We start from the raw sequence: 20,045 nt of genomic DNA, 5'->3' as shown, positions 1-20,045 counted from the left end.
AAGGGGGGGGTCTCCTCAGGAGGGCCCCCCCCGCAAGGCGTTGGGAGCGGCCGGGGAGGGGGGCGAGGGCCGAAGGGTCAGGCCACGGGAGGGGGAATACTGCGCCCTTGCGCTCCCCTGCTCTCGCCCCTCCCTCCCCTTTGCCGGGGGGGGCCCTCGAGCGACCACCACCCCCCTCCGGCGAGGAAGGGCCGCGACGATGAATCGTTTCTCCCCCTCCCCTGAAACCCCTGGACTGGAAGGAGGGGGGGCAGAACGGAGCTGCGGGACTCCCCGCCACAAGATGGAGCGCAGGCTCCTTTCCCCTCCCCGACCTCTTTTGCGAGGGGGGGGGACGCTTTGCGCCACCGGCTTTCTCTTTTTTGGGGGGGGGGGCGGAGGCTGCGTTGGCCCGAATTGGCCGAAAGGACGCCTCGGAGCCCGGCGGGGGGGGGACACAAGGAGGTGGGGGCCTCCCCCGGTTGATGCACCACTGATTGGGGCCAGAGTTTTAGCCCCCCCTCCTCTCAAAGGGATCATTGGGCTGATTCTGGGGGGGGCGGCCGGGGCGGGGGGACGGGGACCGGTTGCCCCCCTCCCCCTCCCCCTCCCCCTCCAGCCGTGGCGGGGCCCGGCTGCCGGAGCAGCTGCACTCGGGGGGGGCAGGGACAGGAGGAAGGAAGAGGAGGAGGAGGAAGGAGGAGGCAGGCGGGGCGGGGGGGGGGCGGGGGGAGCAGCCGGTCCCTCCCCCCTCCCCCCCCCACTCACCCCCCCCACTCCGCCTCTCGCGAGATCTCCAGCCATGTTGCCCCGAAGGGGCTTGTAAACAGACGGCGGCCAGCGGTGACCGCCCCCCCTTCCCGCCCCCGCCGAGCGCCCGGACTGGGCCGCCCCCCCGCCGCCCCCACCCCCATGAGCCTGGCCTGAGCCGCCCCCTCGGGCGCCCCGCCCGGTGGCCGAGAGAGAGCCGATCCCCGCCCGCCCGCCCGCCCTCCCCACCGAGAAGGTGAGCCACGGGGGGGGGCGGACGCCTGGGTCCGCCGGGGAGGGGGGAGGGTACGGGCGGGGGGGTGAGTTGGGGGAGGGAGGGAGGGAGCTGAAGCCCCCGGGGGGGGAGAAGGGTGGGGCCGGCGGGGTCACGGCGATGCCCTCCCCCCCCTCCCTCCTTCCGCAGCCCGGGGGTGGGGGTGGGGGTGGGGGTGCTTGCCAGCCGGGCGAGCCTGGGGAGGGGGAGACCGCGCGCCCCCTCGCCCCCCCCGCGGTGCCGGGCGAGGGGGGGGAGCCGACTTGACCCCACGCCCCACAGGCCGCCCTGGGAGTTGGGGCCGGACGGGCGGGGGGGCCCTCCTGGGGGCCCTCCTGTCCTTTGGGGTGGGGGGGGCTTGCTCAGCGCCAGGCAAGGCACCTCCTCCACGTCCTGGCTGGTTTTCTCACGGGGGTGGGGCGGTGGGGGGGTCTGCTTCTCACCGGGGGGGGCGGTCGCTGACTCTTCCCCTCGTTTTGCCACGAGGTGAGCAGGCACAGGCCCTTCGGGGGTGGGGGGCCCGGTCCCTCCTTGGCCTAGAAAGGGGGAGGGGGCTTCCTCCTGCTTACCCCACCGAGGCTCTAGCCTAGAAACGAGAAAGGACCCTTGGCTCCCCCCACACACACCGCCTGCCCCCCCCCCCGCATCTTTGCTTCCTTTCAGGTTGCTAGTCCCTAAGGGGGAACCCCAGGAGCTCTTCCCAGGCCAGCCTTCCCTGGAGGCCCCACGAGTGCAACCTTTGTCGCCCCCCCATCCCACCCCCCCCCCGTGGCCAACCCAGTGGGGGCATCAGCCCCCTCCCCCCTGTTGTGCCTTGCTAGTGAAATAATCCACTCGCTCTCTTCTCGTTAGCAAAGTAACTTTTGAGCTTTCCGTGCCTTGCTGCTTTTGCGCAGTGGGCGAGATTTTGCGTGGAAAATAGGGGGCCTGCCTCCTTCTGATGCCAGGGGGGGGCTCTGCGTGTGTTGCCCCCCCCCCGTGTCTGTGCGCAAGAGGCAAAGGAAAGGGGGCAATCCCAGCAGCAGGAAACTTTCTGCCTGGGGAGGGGCTGAAGGAGAAGGGCTGAGGCTTGGCTTTTTTTGCAGGGGGTGTGTGTGGAAATGTCTCATTGAGTGACAAAGGCTGCCCAACCAGTTTGTGAATTTGAAATTGGCGACCCCCCCTTCTCCTGGGGGAGAAACGGAGGGGGGGGTCAGGAAAGGCAACCCTTTTGCTGGTTTACTCTGCTGTGAGTTCTGGCTGGCCCCCACGGGGCCCCTTTTCATCCCAACCTCCTGTTTTTTTCTGCCCCTGTGCCCCCAACCCCCCCCCCAGGCAGTCCTTTCACTCACTGGCCACTTGAAGGTGGGTGGAGGGAATGCGCTGGAGAGGGTCGGAAATAAAGGCCCCTCTGTTTGTTGGTCCCCCCCCCCCCGCTGCCTCCGCCCTTTTCTTCCTTTTGGGGAGGTTAGCTGACCTGCAGATTGCAAGGCCTTTGGGGCAGGGATCTGCTGGCTTGAGGTTGGAAGAAGGAACTGTCGTGCTTGACGCCCTTTGGCCTTTGCACCCACACCAGGGAGGGGGCCTTTCTGCTCTTTGGAGGGGGGGGGAATGTTCATCCCGGGCCAGGACACATATTGCACACACCGTGTGCATGCATGGCATTTGCGTGGCCACAGACTGGAAAGGAATGGATCAGGAGATTTTGGGAAGGGAGCATGTGCACGGGGAGCCTTGCTTCTGCCTGGGGGGCCTTCTCCCCCAGCCTCTCCCCCCCTCTCCCTCCCCCCCCCACCCCCATCTGCCTTCTAGCTCCACCAGCTTCTCCCTTGAGATCCACCAACACAGCCTTGCTTCCCGGCCCCGCCTGCCGAGGACTTTGGTCTGCCCTTATCCAGGGGTGGGGTGGGGTGGGGTGGGGGGCTGGGGAAGCCGGGCAGGGGCAGCCAGTGGCCTCTTCAGCATCTCCCGAATCCTGATGTCTTCGCTCAGGAGCCCAGGAGAGAGACGTCCAGACAGTCCAAAAACCACTCACTTAACCGCTCGCCCGCCCCACCCCCAGGAGGGCCAGAAAAATTGGAAAACTTACTTTGTGGACTTTCAGCACCACCCACTGGAGAATCCGGGCCACTGTTCCCTGAAGGAGTAACTTTTCCACACCTTGGGATGGAGGACGCATGATGTGGGATTGGACATGTTCAAAGCTGGGAAGACCAGGCTGGCTGCAGACCCTTGGGCTTGTCGTTTACCCCACAGTTTGTTGTTTGGCTTGCTTGCCTGAGCTCACTACGGTGCCCTACTTTGTAAGCATTTCTTAGTTTAGCAGAACAATGTGGAGGGCCATAGTCCTTCCACCCCACCCGTCTGTGCTGGGCAAATGAGCCAAAGCTGACCAGTGGGTGGTGGGGGCTCCTGGGGCTTCCTCTGAGGCCCCTCTGGGTGGTCTCCTTCCATAGCCATCAAAAGGGCAAAGAGGGACTGACTGGGGAGGGGGGCAGGCTGTGCTACTCACTGGAATGCCCAAGAACCCGGGGGTCTCTCAAGCCAGAAACTGGTGTGTGCGTGCGTGCGGGGGGGGGGCGGAAGCTGGGGTCCTTTGGGGTCCTCTGCCTCCGGGCCCACATGCACCTTCTGGCTACTTCTGGATTGCCTCTGGAGCCCCAGAGCATCTGCCTCCTTCCCGCACTCCGGCCGGCAGAGCCTGCGAGGAAGGGGTGTGGTGGTTCTTCCCGGTGGGACACTGGCTCCGTCCCGGGACAGCGCCTCGCCCGGCCCCTCCAGATGGGCTTCCCTTCTCCTCCTCCACCTCCTGCCCGAATGGGTCGTGAGAGCAGTGTGCATTGCTGGTCCTAGCTTGCTTGGCGGATCCGGGCGCTGCTTTCCACGTTGCCAAGCGGAGGAGGAGGAGGAGGAGGAGGAGGAGGCCTGCCTGGGGAGGCTTCTGGGGCTGTCACCCCCTCCCTCCCTCCCTCCCTCCCAAAGAGAACGCTCCTCGGATCAGCAGCAAAGGCTCCTCTGTGTCCATGCGTTGCAGCGGGGGGGGGGAGGGGGGCGGGATAGAGAAAGGGAGCCGGGGGGGGGGAGAGGGTGGTTCAGGGGGGCGGGCGGCTTCCCTCGGCCAGGGGTCTTCACGCTGTGCCGTGGGCTGGCTTTGCCTTCCTCTTTTCTTTCCCATCTCGTGGGCCCCAGAGGCCCTGCGGGGAGCCAGGCAACAGCCGTGATTTCCACCCACCCAGGAGCTGATTTTTTCTCTCCTTCCTGTTTAGGAGCCCTGCAGGAAAGCCCCGTGCCGCTGCAGGGGACGCTAAGCGGGTGCCCAGCGAGGCTCCATGGGGGTGCCTCTGCCCTGGGCAGGAGAAGGCCGGCTGCCAGCTTCCTTTTCCCAGAGGCCCTGCCACCTTCCACGTGGGCCCCGGAGGGAGACGTCTCGTGGTGAAGGCTCACGAGTTGCCCACCTGGGGTTGGCAGAAGCCCCCGGGTTTGTTTCTCCTTTGGGGAAAGACCAGCCGGCTTGGGCACCCCTGGGGAGGGACGGTGGCTGCTAAGGGAGTGAAGGGAGCTGCTGAGGCTGGGCTGGAGCTCCGTGGGCAAGCAAACCCACCAGCATCAGAGGCAGCGCGCGCCCCCTCCCTTGCCAGCCAGGCCCTCTGGGTGGCTGCTTCCCCCCCCCGCCTAATGTGACCTTTTGAAAGACCTCCACGTTGGTAGCCGTCACAACATCTTGTGGCGGTGAATCCCACCGGACCACTGCACAGCCTATGACCAAGTCCTTCCTTGTCATTCTCTTGAGCCTGTCCTCAGAAGCACAAACAGGGATGGGGGGGACACTTAGAGCCACTGGAGACCCCCATCAGAGCCCTCCAAGGACACCGGAGTCGGCAGCCCGCCCTCCTGGCGGCTCAAGTAGGGGAGGCCGAGGGCTGCTGAGTTTCGGGCCTCCAGCGCCCCAGGTAGTTGTCCGTGTGGGGCCAGGGACTCCTCCAGTGTGAGCAGGGGAGGGGGGCATTGGGAGTGCACCCTGTCCTAGTGTGGGGGGCATCCGTTCTCACCCACCGTTTCCCTGCCGATCCCCCCCTCCTCCCCATCTCCAGGGGTGCCCCGTGTCAGGAGTAGAAACTGGGCCGTTTTAAAAAGGGGGGGGCACTCCTGAAGGTCAAGGAAAGGCCCTCCACCCCAACTCACGCTCTGCATGCCTGGGTTCCCCCCACTCTGGCGGTAGGGGGAGGTTGGTGGGAGAGGCTCCTCTTCGTCTGGAGCTGAAAGGGGTTGCGGAGGGGCGGGGAGGCATGAGATTCCTAGTTTTGGGGGGGGGGAACCGAGAGATCCAGAGCCTCGCCAGCAGGACGAGCAGCCCTTCTTACACCCCCTCATAGCGGCACCGTGTGGGGAGGGGGGGGAGACTCAGGGCGGAGGAAGGGTCCAGGGGGGCAGGAGAGGAAACCCTTGCTTTATTCCGAAACCTTGGCCACCCCTACCGGTTCCCTCAGCAACACTGGGCAGTGGGGGTGTTGCTCCTCCCATTTTAGAGGCTGAGGAACTGAAGCTGGGCCTGTGTGGGGCAGAGCGTGGGTCTTGAGACCCCCCCCCCCCCCGAGGAAGGCTCGCTCATGGCCTGGCTGGGACAGCTAACTTCAGAAGCCCTCAGCCCTCCGGGAAGCGGGGCTTCTCAGGAACCGTTCTCCTTACGTGGAGAGATTGGACAGAAGACACGCACAGGCATCTCTGAGCATGTGCAGAGTTCTCTTCCTTGTCCAGAGGTGGCTGGAGCTGAGCTGACCTTGCCGGCGTGGCTGAGCCCCAGGGCCTGGCTGGTCAGAAAGTGGCCCCCTGGCTCTGAGCCCTCTGCAGAAGGCAGGCTTCTGGCCGGCCGGCCGGCCGCCCAGGGCATCATATGACTGCCTTGTGCTGCGTCGCAGAGACATACAATGGGGTGTGGGTGGGTGTTTGTGTGTGTGTGTGTGAGAGAGAGAGAGAGAGAGAGAAAGGCGCTGTGTGTGTGTGTTTTCCCCACTGAGATCCAGCTGCAGAAGAGGATTGGGGCCGTATTGCCTCCTCCTCCTCCTCGGTGCAGGCAGAGGGGATTCTTCTGTCTCTCCACTTCCCCTTGATTTGCAGTTACTCGTAGGGACAAGCCAGCCCCATGTTTCTGGCACCTGTGGGGCAACGAGTAACCAGACCACAGAATGCCACCAAAATAGGAGCCGGCGGGGCAGGTAAAGCTGGAGAATGTTTAAATCTCCACCAAAAAAAAGTTTTGTTATCTCCTGGCAGTGCACCATGGGAAGGGGGTGGGAGCCAGCCGGCCCCCCGAGGAAGAAAGGCTGCCGTTGAGGGGGGGCCCTTTCTCTCTTCCTTTTTCCCACCTTGGTTGGCACCCAGAGAGGATTTCGGGGAGGGGGGGTGTTGGGTGGAGGTAGCGTTGGAGGGTGGGTCTTGAACAACGAGAGATGATGCTTTGAGTTACGCCCGGCCCCTGCAAGACCAGCGGGAAGTGGCCCCCGCCAGGCCTCCACCCACCCACCCACCCACGGCCTCCTGTCCTCATTCTGGGCCAGTTGCAATGCCCAGAGACTCTTCTGAGGTACCCCCCCCCCCACACCCCTTGAAGGCATTCCAGCCAGGGAGGGCTTGGCCGCCAGGCCCCTTCAAGGAGAGAAGTCGGAGGCTCAGCCCCCCCCCGCGGGGCCCAGCAGCCCCTCCAGCCAAGAAGCCGATTCTCCCCCTTTCGAAAATAGGCTCCATGCTGTTCCCTGAGCAGGCCTGGTCAGAAGCTTCTCCCTGGGTTGTGTGGTGCTTCTCCTCCTCACCGCCTTCCTTGCTTTCAGAGGCTGCGTTTTCCTTTTAGGTAGGGAACCCCATGAGATTTCCAGGCGCATTTCCCCCCCCCCCAAACCGGCCTCTTTCTCCAGGGACTAAAGTGCCAGTGGGCCCATTTTCCAAAACTGTGCATTTTTCATGATTTGCGTTTTTTGAGTTGCACAGGTGGCTTCAGTTCCCCAAATGCCCCTCAGGTCTTGCATGCGGGCAGCACCCTGAGGCGCTGGGGGGCTTTAGCCCCATAGCAAGGGGGTGGTGGTGGTGGTGGTGGGGGAGCTGGGAGATCTGTCTCCCAGCCAGGAGCCTCTCTGCCATGTCAGGATTAGGTCTCAGCACGTGAGCCCCGGTCCAGCTCCTTCTCGTGTGTGTGGGGGGTGGCCTGCTTGCCCGCTTGCATGCTCTGAGTTTGAACCCCCCCACTGCTGCCCCCCCTTTGAAGTCTGGGGAGGGCAGGTCCCACGACCCAGGATGCAGAAAGGCCCCTCATGTCCCTCAACTGAGAAGAGTCCCACTGGGGAGGGGAAAGATGGGGCAGCCACCCCACAGAGCCCTTAAGGCTGAGCCGGGACCCCTTCCCTCACACCCCATGGCACCGGAAGGCTCGGACCTTGGGTGGACCACTCTGCCCCCTCGGAGGCGGCCATGCATGGTTGCAGGCAGGATGGCCTGAGGAGAGAAGAGGGGAGAGCCACGTCCAGAGAGCCGGGCCGAAGGCCGTTTCCAAATGACCAGGAGAAGGTGCCTCTGGCCGCACGGGTAAGAGCTAGCCTTGGAAGAGCCAATCCTGGGCTCAGCCTTGCTGGCGTGGCCCCCATCCTCGTGGCCGTTCGGAGACTCTCTCCGGGAGATGGGGCTCAGAGGCACCGCTGGACCGCTTTGGCCGGCCTGGTCCTTCCCAGTCCTTGTGGTTTGCTCTCCAGGGATCTGGACTCTGGCTTTGCAACGGTGCCTCCCTGGGCAGAAGGTGGGGCACCCTGTGCTCATAGGCGGCTCTCTCGTGTGTGTGTGTGTGTGTGTGTGTGTGTGTGTGTGTGTGTGTGTGTGTGTGTGTGTGTGTGTGTGTGTGTGTGTGTGTGTGTGTGTGTGTGTGTGTGTGTGTGTGTGTGTGTGTGTGTGTGTGTGTGTGTGTGTCTCTCTTCCTGAACCCACCCTGGCCGGAGGGGAGCAGGCTCTCAGGGCCTGGACAGGTCAACCTGGGCCCAGGGGAGGCCTGAAGGATCGTCTCTGCCCATGGAGCAGGGAGCCTTTAGGGAGAACACGCGCGGGAGGACCTGCGGGCACAGGGCTCCTTGGGGCCAGCCGCCGCCCCTCCCCTTCCACCTCATGAGGGGGAGGGGAGGGACTCTGTACATGGTCAGGAAGCTCCTTTGCCTGACCCAGGACCGAGCCCTGCTTGGAAGGGGCTGTCGCTCCGTGGCCTTCCCTGACTCTCCTCTTGTTGTTGTTGTGCTCTCGTGTTTCTGATACAGGAGGTGCCAGCCTCACGCTCTGCTCTTCGCCATGACGCACGCCATGCACCCACCTCTCTTGGCAGGCCTCCTTCTGCCGGTGTGCCTGCTCCTGGAGTTCCCGGCCACAACGGGCTACATCCATGCGGTGAGTCTGTGGTGCCCTGCCCTCCACTGCCCGCCCCCCCATGTGGCCCTTCAGGCTGATTCAACCCCTTCTTGCCCCTGAGGTTGCGTGAGGGGTGGCTTTGTCTGCCAGAGAAGAGGCATTTAGGGCCTTTTAATTCTGCACGGCCTTCATCCTGGCCCTGATCTCGCCCTTTGCTCCAGGCCGTGGCACGTGGCCGGCGTACAAAACCGGGTCTCGGAAAAGTTCCCTTTCAGGACTTCAGGAAAAATCTTTTTAAAAAAAAACAAAAGAAAAGAGGAGACCATAACATGGCGGCACCATAAAGGCTCACTGTTATATTTTGATATGAGCTTCCGTGGATCCAGTCCATGACAGCTGAGATTAAAATGCAGTGGTCTTTTTAGGTGCCCACGTTGCTTTGTTTCTTTGGATTTTGCCTGGTGTGCTTGCACAGGCAAACTCAGCCACCGCTTCTAAAACTCCTTCCTAGGACAGCGGCTCCCAGACTCTCTGGGTGGCTTGTGCCTTCTGGGACTTGTAGTCCACAGGAGGCGGCTTTACCGCTCTGGACTGCATCCCTCCTTGGCCCCTGGAGATGGAGAAGGTGGGGCCCCGTAGCGTGCCAACATGAGCCACCAGGGGGCGCCCTGAGCCATGAAGGCCTCTGGGTGAAACTCCCCAGGAGGGAGATCCAGTCCCGGGGCCTTCGTCACGCACAACCGGGGTCTGGATCAGGAACACCGGCTGGCTGCAAGGCCGTCTTTTCAGGACGGATTTGCAGTCATAGGAGATTCCTGTTGGGTTTGGCATGGAAACAGGAGTCTATGCATGCAGGCCTTTCGGGGGGGGGAGGGATGTGGGGTGTTCCCCCTTCCTCCCCTCTCCCTCCCGCAAAGCGGCATGGAGAGAGCCGGGAGCTGCTTGCTCCCCTGCTTTTGGGAAAGGGTGAGCGGGTGGGATGCGTTTTTCAGCGTAGCAGCAAGCGAAGGGGGACGGGGGCCCCCATGCAGGGTCTGCCCTGCAGGGAAGCATCTCTCAGGGGTCAAGGTGGCTTTAGCCCTCACGAACCAGGGCAAAAACTGTGCAACGGGTGGGTGGGGTGGGTTCTGAGGAGGCTGCTTGCCCCCTCCCTCTTCTCCCCCCCCCCCAACTCCCATCCCCACTCTGTCCTGAACTGAAGGTTAAGCAGCCGGGCTAGGATGCTGTGGACATGCCTGGCCTTTCCTAGAAGCGCCTCCAAGGCGTTCCAGGCCCTCCTCCAGGCCAGCCACAGGGTGGCCACAGTACCTGCCTCTTGGCCTCTCCACTGGCTGGGTTCTTCCGACTCTTTGTGACCCCATGCATGGACCAGAACACGCCAGGTCCTCCTGTCTTCCACTGCCTCCTGGAGTTGGGTCACCCCTGCCACGTTCGACCGTGGGATTCCACAGTTTTTGGGCAGCCTTCCTTGGTGACCAGATTGCTAGATATTTTTTGGCTGCCAGGATATTCTCCCCCTCCCTCCCTTTCCCATTTTCTGCATAACCTGGGTGGTCAAATGCTGCGCTCCCCTCCTCCTGTCTCCACCGGAGAGGGACAAGGCCGAGCAGGCATCGGGGCTGTTGGTCTGGAACGGCCGCCCAGCTGATTTCGCTCCTCCACCTTCCTGCCCTGTGTCTTGTTCTCCTCTCCTCAGATGTCGGACCGCAATACCAGCATGGACTTCTCTGACCTGCCAGCCATGTTTGGGGGCCCGCTGCCACGCAACGGACTCATGGTGGGTGTCTTGAGACGTGGTCGGGGACCTGCCCGCCCTCTGCGGTGGAGGCCTTTGCCCCGGAGCCCCTGATGGCCCCCCCCCCGGTTCCTCCCGCCCCCACTTTGGGGATGAAACTTCCCAGAGCCTTGAGCCCATCCTGAGGGAGGTGGGGGATGATGGGGCTTGTGGTCCTTGCTTGTGGCTCCTCCTGCCTTCCCTGTCTTGGCAGCCGGGTCAGCCTCTGTCCCCCCCTCCCCGACCCTCTTTCACCTCCAGGGCCTCCTGGTGGAAGCCAAGCCGGCCAACGCTTGCCAGCCCATCGAGCCCCCTCCCTCCAATAGCAGCGTCTTTATCGCCCTTATCCAGCGCTATGAGTGCAACTTCGACATCAAGGTGTGTGTGTGTGGAGGGACGATGGGGATAGGGGTTGGGGGAGGGGACCCCTTTTGTGGCTGGAGGAGCAGCCTTTCTCTCATCTCAGATGGCTGCCCCCTCCTGTTGGGGGTCTGATCCCACGCCCCCCCCTCTCCATGCAGTCTGGGAGGACAACCCGGAGCATCTCCGGCCAAGGGAGGGGCACGCACACACCCCACTTCAGTGTGGAGAGAGCTTTGGGGAAGGTTTGGGGTTGGGGATGCAGTGGTGGTGGTGGTGGGGGGGTCCGTCTTCTGTACCCCTCTCCCCCAGCCCGTCTTCCCCTCGCCCTCCCTCCAGGTGTACCACGCTCAGCAGGCTGGGTTTCTGGCCGTGGTGGTCCACAACGTGGGCTCAGACACCCTGCTCAACATGGTTTGGGACGACAGTAAGTGCAACGGGAGCAGCTTCTGTCTTGGCTGTGTGTGTGTGTGTGTGTGTGTGTGTGTGTGTGTGTGTGTGTGTGTGTGTGTGTTTCCCTGCTCCGTCTCCTTCCCCCATGACCTGCTGGGGTCTCCTCACGGGAGTCTTACCGCTAACTGGGGGGGGGGCCTTTCTTTCTTCCCCTCCTTCTCCAGAAGAACTGCACAAACACATCTCCATCCCGTCCGTGTTCACCGGGGAGACGGCAGCCACGTACCTGCGCAAGCTCTTCACTTACGAGGCAGGGTAGGAACGGAGGGGGAGGGCGGGAGGTCTCTTACAAGCCCCCAAAGGCCGGGGGTCCCCAAGCTGCCTACGTAACCCACCCCCAGAACGCCAGTGAGACCAGTCCCTTCGAAGGTTCACGTCCTGCTTTTATGCTTAGAAGACGGAACGCCAACCCAAAGCGAAAGATCAGTCGGAACAATAAAACGGTGGCCATGTTTCCAGATGTGGCCGTGAGCAGGCGGCCCAGCAGGTGGCAGGCGGCCACGTTTGGAAACAACAGGTTGAGCTTTAAAGAGCTGCAGGAACGCGAGTCCCGGCTGCTTCTCTTCCCCCCCCCCCAGCGACACCGTTCCACCCATGACGGGGGGGGGGCTGTTTCAGAGCACGAGCGGACGTTCGCCTCTCCTGCCCAGCCTTCCTGGGAACAAACTCGGTTTCCTGAGGGCTTCCCTGGGGTTTGGGACCGGCGTCAGAGGGGAGGGGTGGCCCGATGCCCAGACTCTGGACGGGCCCCCCGCACAGCCGCCGGCCAACAGCTGGCCAGGTTTCCTTGGTGTCTGGCTGAGAGTCTCCCGAAGCTGTGCCTCCCCCTCCTGCCATGAGAAATTCCTGGATCCCTCCCTCTCCCCCTTTTCCTCAGTGAGCACTTTGGCAAGTCTTGCCAGAAAAAAACAAAAGGGGGGCTTCAGGTTTCATTGCTGTGCTCTTGCGGTGGGACTTTTTTGACAGGTGTGGCGGTGGCCGGGTGGGTGGGTGGGGGTCAGGCTGGGTGAAAAGTCCCTACACCAAAAAGAGGGCTTAGTGGTGGGAAAGCGGGGGACCGGCCCCACCTGCTCCAGGAAGCGAGGAGATCTGCTGCTGCTGCTTGATCTCTTGATCTCTTGATCTCTCTCTCTCTCCTCCCCCCCCCCCCCGTTTCTCTCCCTCCTCCGCAGGGGGCACATCATCTTGATCCCGGAGTACATCTTTCCACTGGGCTATTACCTCATCCCTTTCACGGGAGTGGTGGGCATCGTCATAGCAGTCATGTGCACCATTCTGGTGAGTGGGGGGTGGGGGGGGGACCTCTGCCTTGCCAAGCTGAAAGAGGGTTATCGGGGGTGCCCGGGAGGCAGAAAAGAGGCTCTGTGCTTCGAGGGGGGGCTTCTGTCCCTCGAAGCTGGGCTGCGGCCAGTCGGCGAAAGGAGAGAGCCGGGGCCAGCCTCTGCAGAGTGGGGCTTGCCGTGGTGGGCAGTGGGCGACCGTGGTTTCTTGTACTGTACGTGGCACATGGTGGCAGATGCTGCTGAACATCTGGTCAGAGAGCCTAAGCGAAAGGAAGGGAGCGTGCCCGTGCGTGCGCCAGGGTGCGAAGGAGAAGCAGGGAGCCCCGGGGGCTCTTCCACAAAAGGGGGGCCCACCTCCTGTCTTTCCCTCTCCCGGCTGAGCAGATCGTGCGCTGCGTCCAGCATCGGAAGCGGATGAGGAGGAACCGCCTGTCCAAAGAGCAGCTGAAGAAGATCCCGGTTCACAAGTACAAGAAAGGTACCTGGGCTCAGGCCGCAGGACGGGAGGGGAGGGCCTGCCCGAGGCCGGCAGAAAAAGGGCACCTGGCTGGGGTGGGGTGGGGGGGTCCCAGGCCCCCTCCTCTCTCTCTCTCTCTCTCTCCCCCCCCCCCATTGGGAAGGGGAAAGGGTGGTTTGCAGAATTTCTGCCGCTGTTGCACAGAAGCGCTTCCTCGTGCACCGCGCAACGCTTTCCCACATCCTCCGCCCGCTCAGTGGCAGCGGCTTCTCTGGTTTCCTGTGACCTCGCCTTTTTCTGTAAGAAAGACCGGATGCTCCAGGCGAGAAAGGGGGGCCGCTCTTTCACGCTCCCCGGCTCCCCTCCTTGACTGGTGGCATTCCTGGCTGCGCGCGTGGCGTGGCGTGGCGTGTCCTGCACGTCTCGCTCGCTCTCCCGGCCTGCTCCCCGCTGCCTCCTTTCTGGCTGGGGTTTCTGGACCCCCCCACCCTTTCCCCTCCACCCTCACCCCATGGGATACAGGTTACGTGTCCCGTGGCTCGGACACGGCGGGGGGGGCTCTGCTCCTCCTCCTCCTCCTCGGGTCCCCACCCTGCCCTTGCCTCCATCCAGGATAGAGCGCCTTGTCCTTCCCTTCAAAGCCTTCCCTGAAAACCCTCACCCCACCCCCGGGATCCCTTTCAGGACAAGACCTTCCCTGTTACTGTCCCTGCTGCTGCTGCTGATGATGATGATGATGATGATGATGATGATGACACACCACCACCACCCCCCCCCACACACACACACCCCTGTGGGAAAGGAGGGGGGCTGTCCAAAGCAACTCCTGACAAGCTTTCCTGGTCAGGACCCCCCCCCCTTTTCCTCCCCAGGGTTTGCCCTTCCCAGGGAGCTTTCTCCACATCGACCGAGGGGCCCGTGATGGTCGTGGCCAATCGTTGACTCTGCCGGCCTGTCGTACTACAGCTCCCATCATGCCCATGCTGGCTGGGGATGTTGGGATAGGTCAGAGGAATCTGGAGGGGTTATTGCCCCCTTGTATCTGTTGATGGCCCCTCTGGGCCAACTTCCTTCGCTGAGGGGGAGCGGGCGAGGTGCCCAGTGGGGCCCTGCAGTGCCCCCTTCCCCCAGCAAGGGGGGAGGGCTGTCCTGCCCCACCACCGCCTGGCTCCCTCCCTCCCTCCCTCCCTCGCTTTGGCAGGGTCATGGGCGGGGGGGGGCAGGAAGGCAGCTTCACAGCAACTGGTTATTTTCCATGCATGCATGCAGGTGTGCCTGCACACACACACACACACACACACACACACACACACACACACACAGCCCCATGGAGAAAGCAGGGGAGGGCGGGGGCTCCTTCTCCCTTGAGGGCGGAGGGGAGCCCCTGCAGCCCCCCTAACCGGTGGGCAACCGGTCTCCCTGCCCGCCCCAGGGGGGAAGGGCTGTCTTGGGAAGCGGCCCGTCTCCAGAGGCTGCTGGGGGGGGGGGGGTTGGGTTGGGATGACGTGGGAGGCCCAGACCCCCAAAGGAGAGCCCCCCATCTGCTTTTTCTCCTTGATTCCCTCCCCCCCCCATTATTTCCTTGGAGTTGCTGCAGGGCTTCATTTCCGGATGGGGGGGAGGGGGGAGCAAAGTCTTGGCTAGAATGGGGGTGGGGGTGGGGGTGGGGGGTCTCTCTCTCTCTCTGGGGTCCTTTTGACTCAGGGAAGAAACTAAGGTGGGGCAGCCCACCTTTGCCCCCAGGCAGCAAAATTTCACCACCACCAGAAATCTAGAGGTGACCCTGGGGAGGAGAGGATTTGCAGCAACCCCCCCCCCAACCACCACCCTTGTTCGTTTCCCTTTTCTCTTGAACAAATAGAAAGTACCGTTTCTTTTTTGGGGGGAGGGGGAAGGCGTGGCCCTTTCTCCTTCACTTTTTCTGGGGGGTGGCATAGGTGCTCCTTTTGCAAAAGAGGAGATCTGCCCTCAGGTTATGCCAACCCATAAACAAGGGCCCAGAGAGTGGGGGGGGGGCATGGTCAGGAGAAGAAGGGGGGGCAGGAGGGCAGACTGGTTTTCCCTCCCTTCCTCCTTCCCTTCCCCCCCCCAAAAAGGGCAGCTCCCCTAAAGCAAACGAAGAGGTGCCATAAACCTTCTAAAGCATTTTTTTCCAGAGCTTAGCGTAACCTCGTGTGTAGGAGTCACTAAAAATAACGCAACAACACAAGAAGGCCATAAAAATAACATTTCTCTCTCTACCCCCCCCCCCGCCTTCATCCTTGGCTAACCACAGCCGGCCTCTGGATCCCTCCCAGCCGTTGCTGATTCAAAAGGGGTGGGTGGATCAGGCCGCCGTGGGGTTGTGGGGGGGCGGGGAAGGAGACCGTGCAGGGTTCAGGCAGGGCTCCTCCACTGGGGCAGCTACTGTGGACCCCTAACTCTAACCCCCCCCCACTTCCGATGCCAGGCGCCTTTTGCCTCTTGGGCCTGGCTGTTCCCCAAACAACAGCCCCATTGCGGGGGGGGGGGGGTGTTGCGTCAGCAGAGGGTTTGTGGGAGGCCCCAAGGCTACCCTGCCCAGCTCTTCTTTGTCCTGGTGGGGGCCTTCGGTGGGTGGGGGGGGGCAGAGGGCTGGGTCCCCTTTCTCCTGCCTTTAGTAGAAGCACGCTGTTTCACCCCTGAGCTGCTGGGGCCGACCTCCCTTTGGCCTCCTGCCCCTTTTCTCTCTTCCCCTCCACACTTTCCAAAAGTTTTCTGTGCATGAGGTCTAGCGGCTTGTCCTGTTTCAAAAGCAGCTTCTCCTTCTCTGGCAGAGGAGAGCAAGTAGGGGGAAGGACAGGCATGGGGCAGGGTGGTGAGGGGCGCTGTGTGCCTCTCCTGGGGGGGGGAGGTTCAGGGGTGGATCCCCCTGGCTTGCCCCCCACCCCCCAAGGCCAGCCTCCTGTGCCCCAGCCCCCAGGCAGGGGCTCTCCCTTTCTGAGCCCATCATGTGCACGCGTGCATGTGCTCGCCCGCTGCCGGTGCTGCTGCTGCTGCTGGCCTGCCTGGGGCTGACTAAGACCGGGAAGGAAGTGGCCGGGCCGAGAGCCGCTCGTTGCCTTATAAGGCTCGGCCGGGGCCTGTTTTGCAAAAGCGACTTCCTTGCGAGGGCGCCCGCCCGCCGCCGTGCGCCTCGTCGGCCCCTCTCTGACCGCTTCCCTTCCCAGCCGCGCTGCTGCTGCCTCTCTGCACAGGAGCCCCCCCCCTGGTCCCGTCCCGTCCCGTCTGGGGGCTTCCTGTTTTTGCAGAGACTGGGGAGAGGCCGCGCTGTCGAGGAGGCGGAAGCCGCGACGAGCGAGCGAGGGCACCATCGTACAGCTCCCCACCGCACACGTACGTCTGTGTGCCTTTGTATGTACGCGTACGTACACAGGGACACACACACACACACACACTTTCTCACACTCTGCCCCAGGATGTGCGCAAAGGTGTGAAGGAGCCTTGGCAAGAGGCCTAGGCCCCACCCAGAATCAGCCACATCTGAGGCCTCTGCAGCCGCGCACACACGCGCACACGCTTGGCCCTCTCGGGATGAGGCTGAGGGGGGAGGGAGGGAGGGGACCACCATCCCCCCCCCCCCCACTGGGAAACCCTCTGAGGCCCCTCAGGTTCCCCACTTCCAGCCAAGAGTGGAGACATTTTTGCAAAGAACTTTGGCGGGCTCTGTGCACTTCCTCCGGGAGGAGCGCGCCCACGCTCCGACCACGGGCGCATGCACAAGCAGGGCCAGCGATGGTTTCGGGTGGGTGCCTCCTCCTGGGTCTGGGTCATCCCATCTGGGGGGGCCGCCCCCCCCTTTGCTCCTTGGCACCCTCCGCTCGGTGGTTCTTCCCCCTCTCTTGTGCAGAACTCCACCTCTGTGGCATGACCTCTGTCCCTGGGGGGGGGGGAGATTTTGCAGAGTGGCCTTTCCTTTGTGGGGGGGCAAGGGGGGGAGACCAGCCAGGGCTCCCATCCCTCCCTGCCCCCACCCCAGCCATGCGCACCCCTCCCACTGCCACGGCTCAGTTCCTTCGTGTCTGTTCTCCCCCACCCCAGAGCTGGCCTCACACCGGCCTGCCAGCTGCTGCTCTGGCAGCAAGCCCCTCTCCTCCAAAGTAGACCCTCTCTCTTGGCCTTGGAGGACCCCATGCGCCCCCCCACAGCAGCAGCAGCAACAGTGGGAGTGGGAGGTGAAGGCCCGGCAGGCCCCCCTGCGGGTGGGGGCAGTTTAGGGGGCTGACAGAGCATTGGAGGAGGTGCTGGGTGTGTGTGTGTGTATTTTTTTTGGGGGGGGGAAATACAGGAAGTGGTTCATGTTTCTTTGCCTCACCAGGGGATGAGTTTGACGTCTGTGCCATTTGCCTGGAGGAGTACGAAGACGGGGACTGCCTGCGGATCCTGCCCTGTTCTCATGGTGAGGAGGGAGGGGTGGCCGTGCACGCGCGCCAGGTGCAATGCCTGCCTGCCTGCCCTCCTACTTTGCAGCCTGGTTCTGTTCCTTGGGGGGCTCCTGGTCTCAGGAGGAGGGTCTTGGGTCCATAGAAGTGGGCACTGGGGGGGGGCAAGCCGAGGACAAGGAGACCACGCCTGTTTATGAGCCATGTTGATCCCCACTCTGAGAGGAGGGGAGGTGCTGGGGGGGCCTAGCCGCTAGTCTTCCCCCGCTGGCCCCCGTTGACACTCTGTGGAAGGGGCTTCCCAGCTTTCCCGTGGCTTCCCCCCCCCCATCTTCTCCGAGGCTTGTTGACTCACAGGCAAGGGAGAGCCTGGTGCCACGTCTTTCTCCAGCCTGTCCACGTGGCCCCCGGCGGCTCCTCTGAGGCGCAACGGGGTCCCCTCTCCCGAGAGGCCAGAGGTTCCCACCCTGGATCTAAGGGGTCCCTTGTTCTTTTTCTTCTTCCCCGCACCCCCTACCCCCACCCCGGCCACCGGGCAGCCTATCACTGCAAGTGCGTGGACCCCTGGCTGACGCAGACCAAGAAGACGTGCCCGGTGTGCAAGCAGCGGGTGTTCCGCTCGCCCGAGGACTCGGACTCGGAAGGCGAGGAAGGGGCGGAGGGGCGCAGCCCCACCCCACGGGGCGAGGCGGAAGGGCCGGAGCAGCGCCGTCGGAGGCCACAGACGCTGGAAGACGACGAGGAAGAGGTGGAGGAGGAGGAAGAGGAGCGCGACTCGGAGCGAACCCCCTTACTGCGATCCTCCCCGGCAGTGGCGCTGGGGGGGACCCTCCTTCGGCAGCATGGCGCACTCCCCCCCTTCCAGCCCCCCCAGCCTCTTGGCTGAGGGGGACCCGGCCGAAAGCTCGCAAGGCGCGCTGCGGGTGTAGTCCCTGCCCCGTCGGCTGTCCCTCGGGCCCTGCCTGGTCCCGGTAGTGGAGAGGGGCCGGGGGGGGGGGTCAGGGAGGCAGAGAATGCCGGGGGGGGGGCTCGGCTTTTACCACGGAGCTTCCAGAACATTTTAACTTTTCAGGGCAGGGGGAAGGGAGGGGGCAGCCCAAGGGGGGCAGGTGGTCACGGCACGGAAAGGGAGACACAACACTTGTGTGTGAGCGTTTCTCTGCCCCCCCCCCCCCGGAAAATGGAAGGGATATGAAAGAGGGAATGTGTGCTGGGTGACTCTTCCCCCCCACACACACACACAAAAAAGGCAGGCAGCCTCCTTGTTACAAGATAGGCCTTCCTTGCTAGGCTGAAAAAGCAAAGGGTGTCCCCCCGAAGGGCAGCCTGGCCCAACAGCCTTTCCCCAGGGACCCCTCCCCTCCCCTGCCTCGCCCCCCCCCCCCACACACACACACACACCCGGAAGCTGCATCCCCTTCTCTCCTGCTGGGAGGAGTGTGTGCGGAGGGTTCCCTGCCTGTTGGACACGGAGGGGGTCCCCCTCCCCACCTGCCCAACTGGTGGGTGTAAACACTTGCAGAGGGTGGGGGGGTAGGGTCTACGTGGGAGCAAGCTAGGCCTCAGGTGGAGGTGGAAAGGGGACTTGCAATGGAGGAGGATGTTCTGGCCATGGTGGGGGCGGGGGGGGGGGCGGCGTGGAGTCAAAACCCAGCTTTGCAACCAGGCTGAGGGCTCTTTGGCTGCCCCTCCGGGCGGGTGGAACCGGTTTCCTTGTCTCTCTTGTCCAGCGAACCCTTGGCCCAGCCCCAGACCCTGCCCTGTGGGGCCCTTTCTGACACTCCCGCTTGGTGTGTGTGTGTGTGTGGGGGGGGTTTGTTTGTTTGTTTCTTTTGCAATCTCTCCTCACCCACTTAATTTCTAACAGGCTCCTCAGTCCTTGCACAGTGTGCTGGGCCGAGCAGGAATTTGCTCTCCCCCCCCCCCCCCCGCAAAACAACAACCCTTTCCCTTTGGAGCATGCTGGCTGGTGGAGGAGCCAAAAAGCTGCTGCCGGGGGTGGGGTGGGGGTTCTCCGCCCTGCCCTGCCCTGCCCTGCCCTGCCCTGCCGGTGGGACCAACCAACCAAGGCCGGCTACTCTCCTGCCTCTCCCATCTGCGTTGCTGCTGCTTCACCCTTTACTGAGCACCTTGGGGAATTTTTACTGTAAATGACTTTTATTTTTAACCATAGAGATTATTGTCAAGAAGCTATTGCGGGGGGGGGGGGGGCTGGGACTTCAGACCCCTTGTGCTCTTCCCCCCCCCAGTGCCCTTGCAGGTGGTGGGGGTGCTTTGGCAGAGGGAGGCAAAAAAAGGAAACTGACCGCGGAGGCCACTCACTGTAGCCCATTTGGGCAACCATTAAAAGAGGGGAGATGGTTTAAAGTAGTCCTAATTATTTTGTCCTGGCGGAAAGGAGGGGTGGGGGGTGGGCGGATGTAACGGTCAAGAGGATCCCTCTCATCCCATGGGTGCAAGATCAAATGGCAAGGAGGGTTTTTGGTGGGTGGGTGTGGAAATGGCTGTGAAGACCCCCACCCACCCACCCCACCCCTTGCACCATATGCCACTTTCCTAACAATTCCAGGCACATCTTCTCCATCCCCGGCTAGCAGGGCCTGGGGCTGTCAGCAAACTGGGCAGTCAAGATGGGAGACTCCCCCCCCCCCCCCCGGTCAGAAGACCTACCACCATTGACTCAGAAGACCCGACAGACAGACTTCCATGCCTTTAAAGTCCAATTTTAAACCTCTAAAAAGGTTCTCCCTGCGTTGCCAACAGACTTTCCTTGGAGTCGGGGGGGGGGGGCAGGGGAAGTGTGCAAAAAAAAAAAGGCGGAAACCCCTCCAGGCCTGGTCGTCCAAAGCAACCCACCCCCCACCCACCCCCGTGGTTGCTGGCGGTCAAGAACAGCATGGGCAGGCCCAGTCAAGGGCTCGCTCTTGGCCAGCGAGGGAGGGACGGAGCGACCGCCTTTTCC

General features: G+C 63.1%; 1 protein-coding gene across 1 annotated transcript; it reads left to right on the top strand.

Annotated features, from left to right (window-relative positions):
• Positions 1–807: 807 nt before the first annotated feature.
• RNF167 (ring finger protein 167) lies at positions 808–19,450 on the top strand. Its single transcript, XM_072977301.2, is given in 11 exon segments — positions 808–985; positions 8,269–8,395; positions 10,053–10,133; positions 10,392–10,508; positions 10,830–10,917; positions 11,108–11,198; positions 12,116–12,221; positions 12,611–12,704; positions 17,020–17,100; positions 17,623–17,903; positions 17,905–19,450. Coding segments are annotated over 10 exon segments (1,143 nt in total). The 5' UTR covers positions 808–985; positions 8,269–8,299; the 3' UTR covers positions 18,013–19,450.
• Positions 19,451–20,045: the final 595 nt, after the last annotated feature.

This window comes from Pogona vitticeps, chromosome 6 (assembly GCF_051106095.1).
Source record: "Pogona vitticeps strain Pit_001003342236 chromosome 6, PviZW2.1, whole genome shotgun sequence".
NCBI classification, from domain to species: Eukaryota; Metazoa; Chordata; class Lepidosauria; order Squamata; family Agamidae; genus Pogona; species Pogona vitticeps.
Note: the sequence above shows the minus strand (reverse complement) of the source record. Positions and strands in the feature narration are given on the sequence as shown.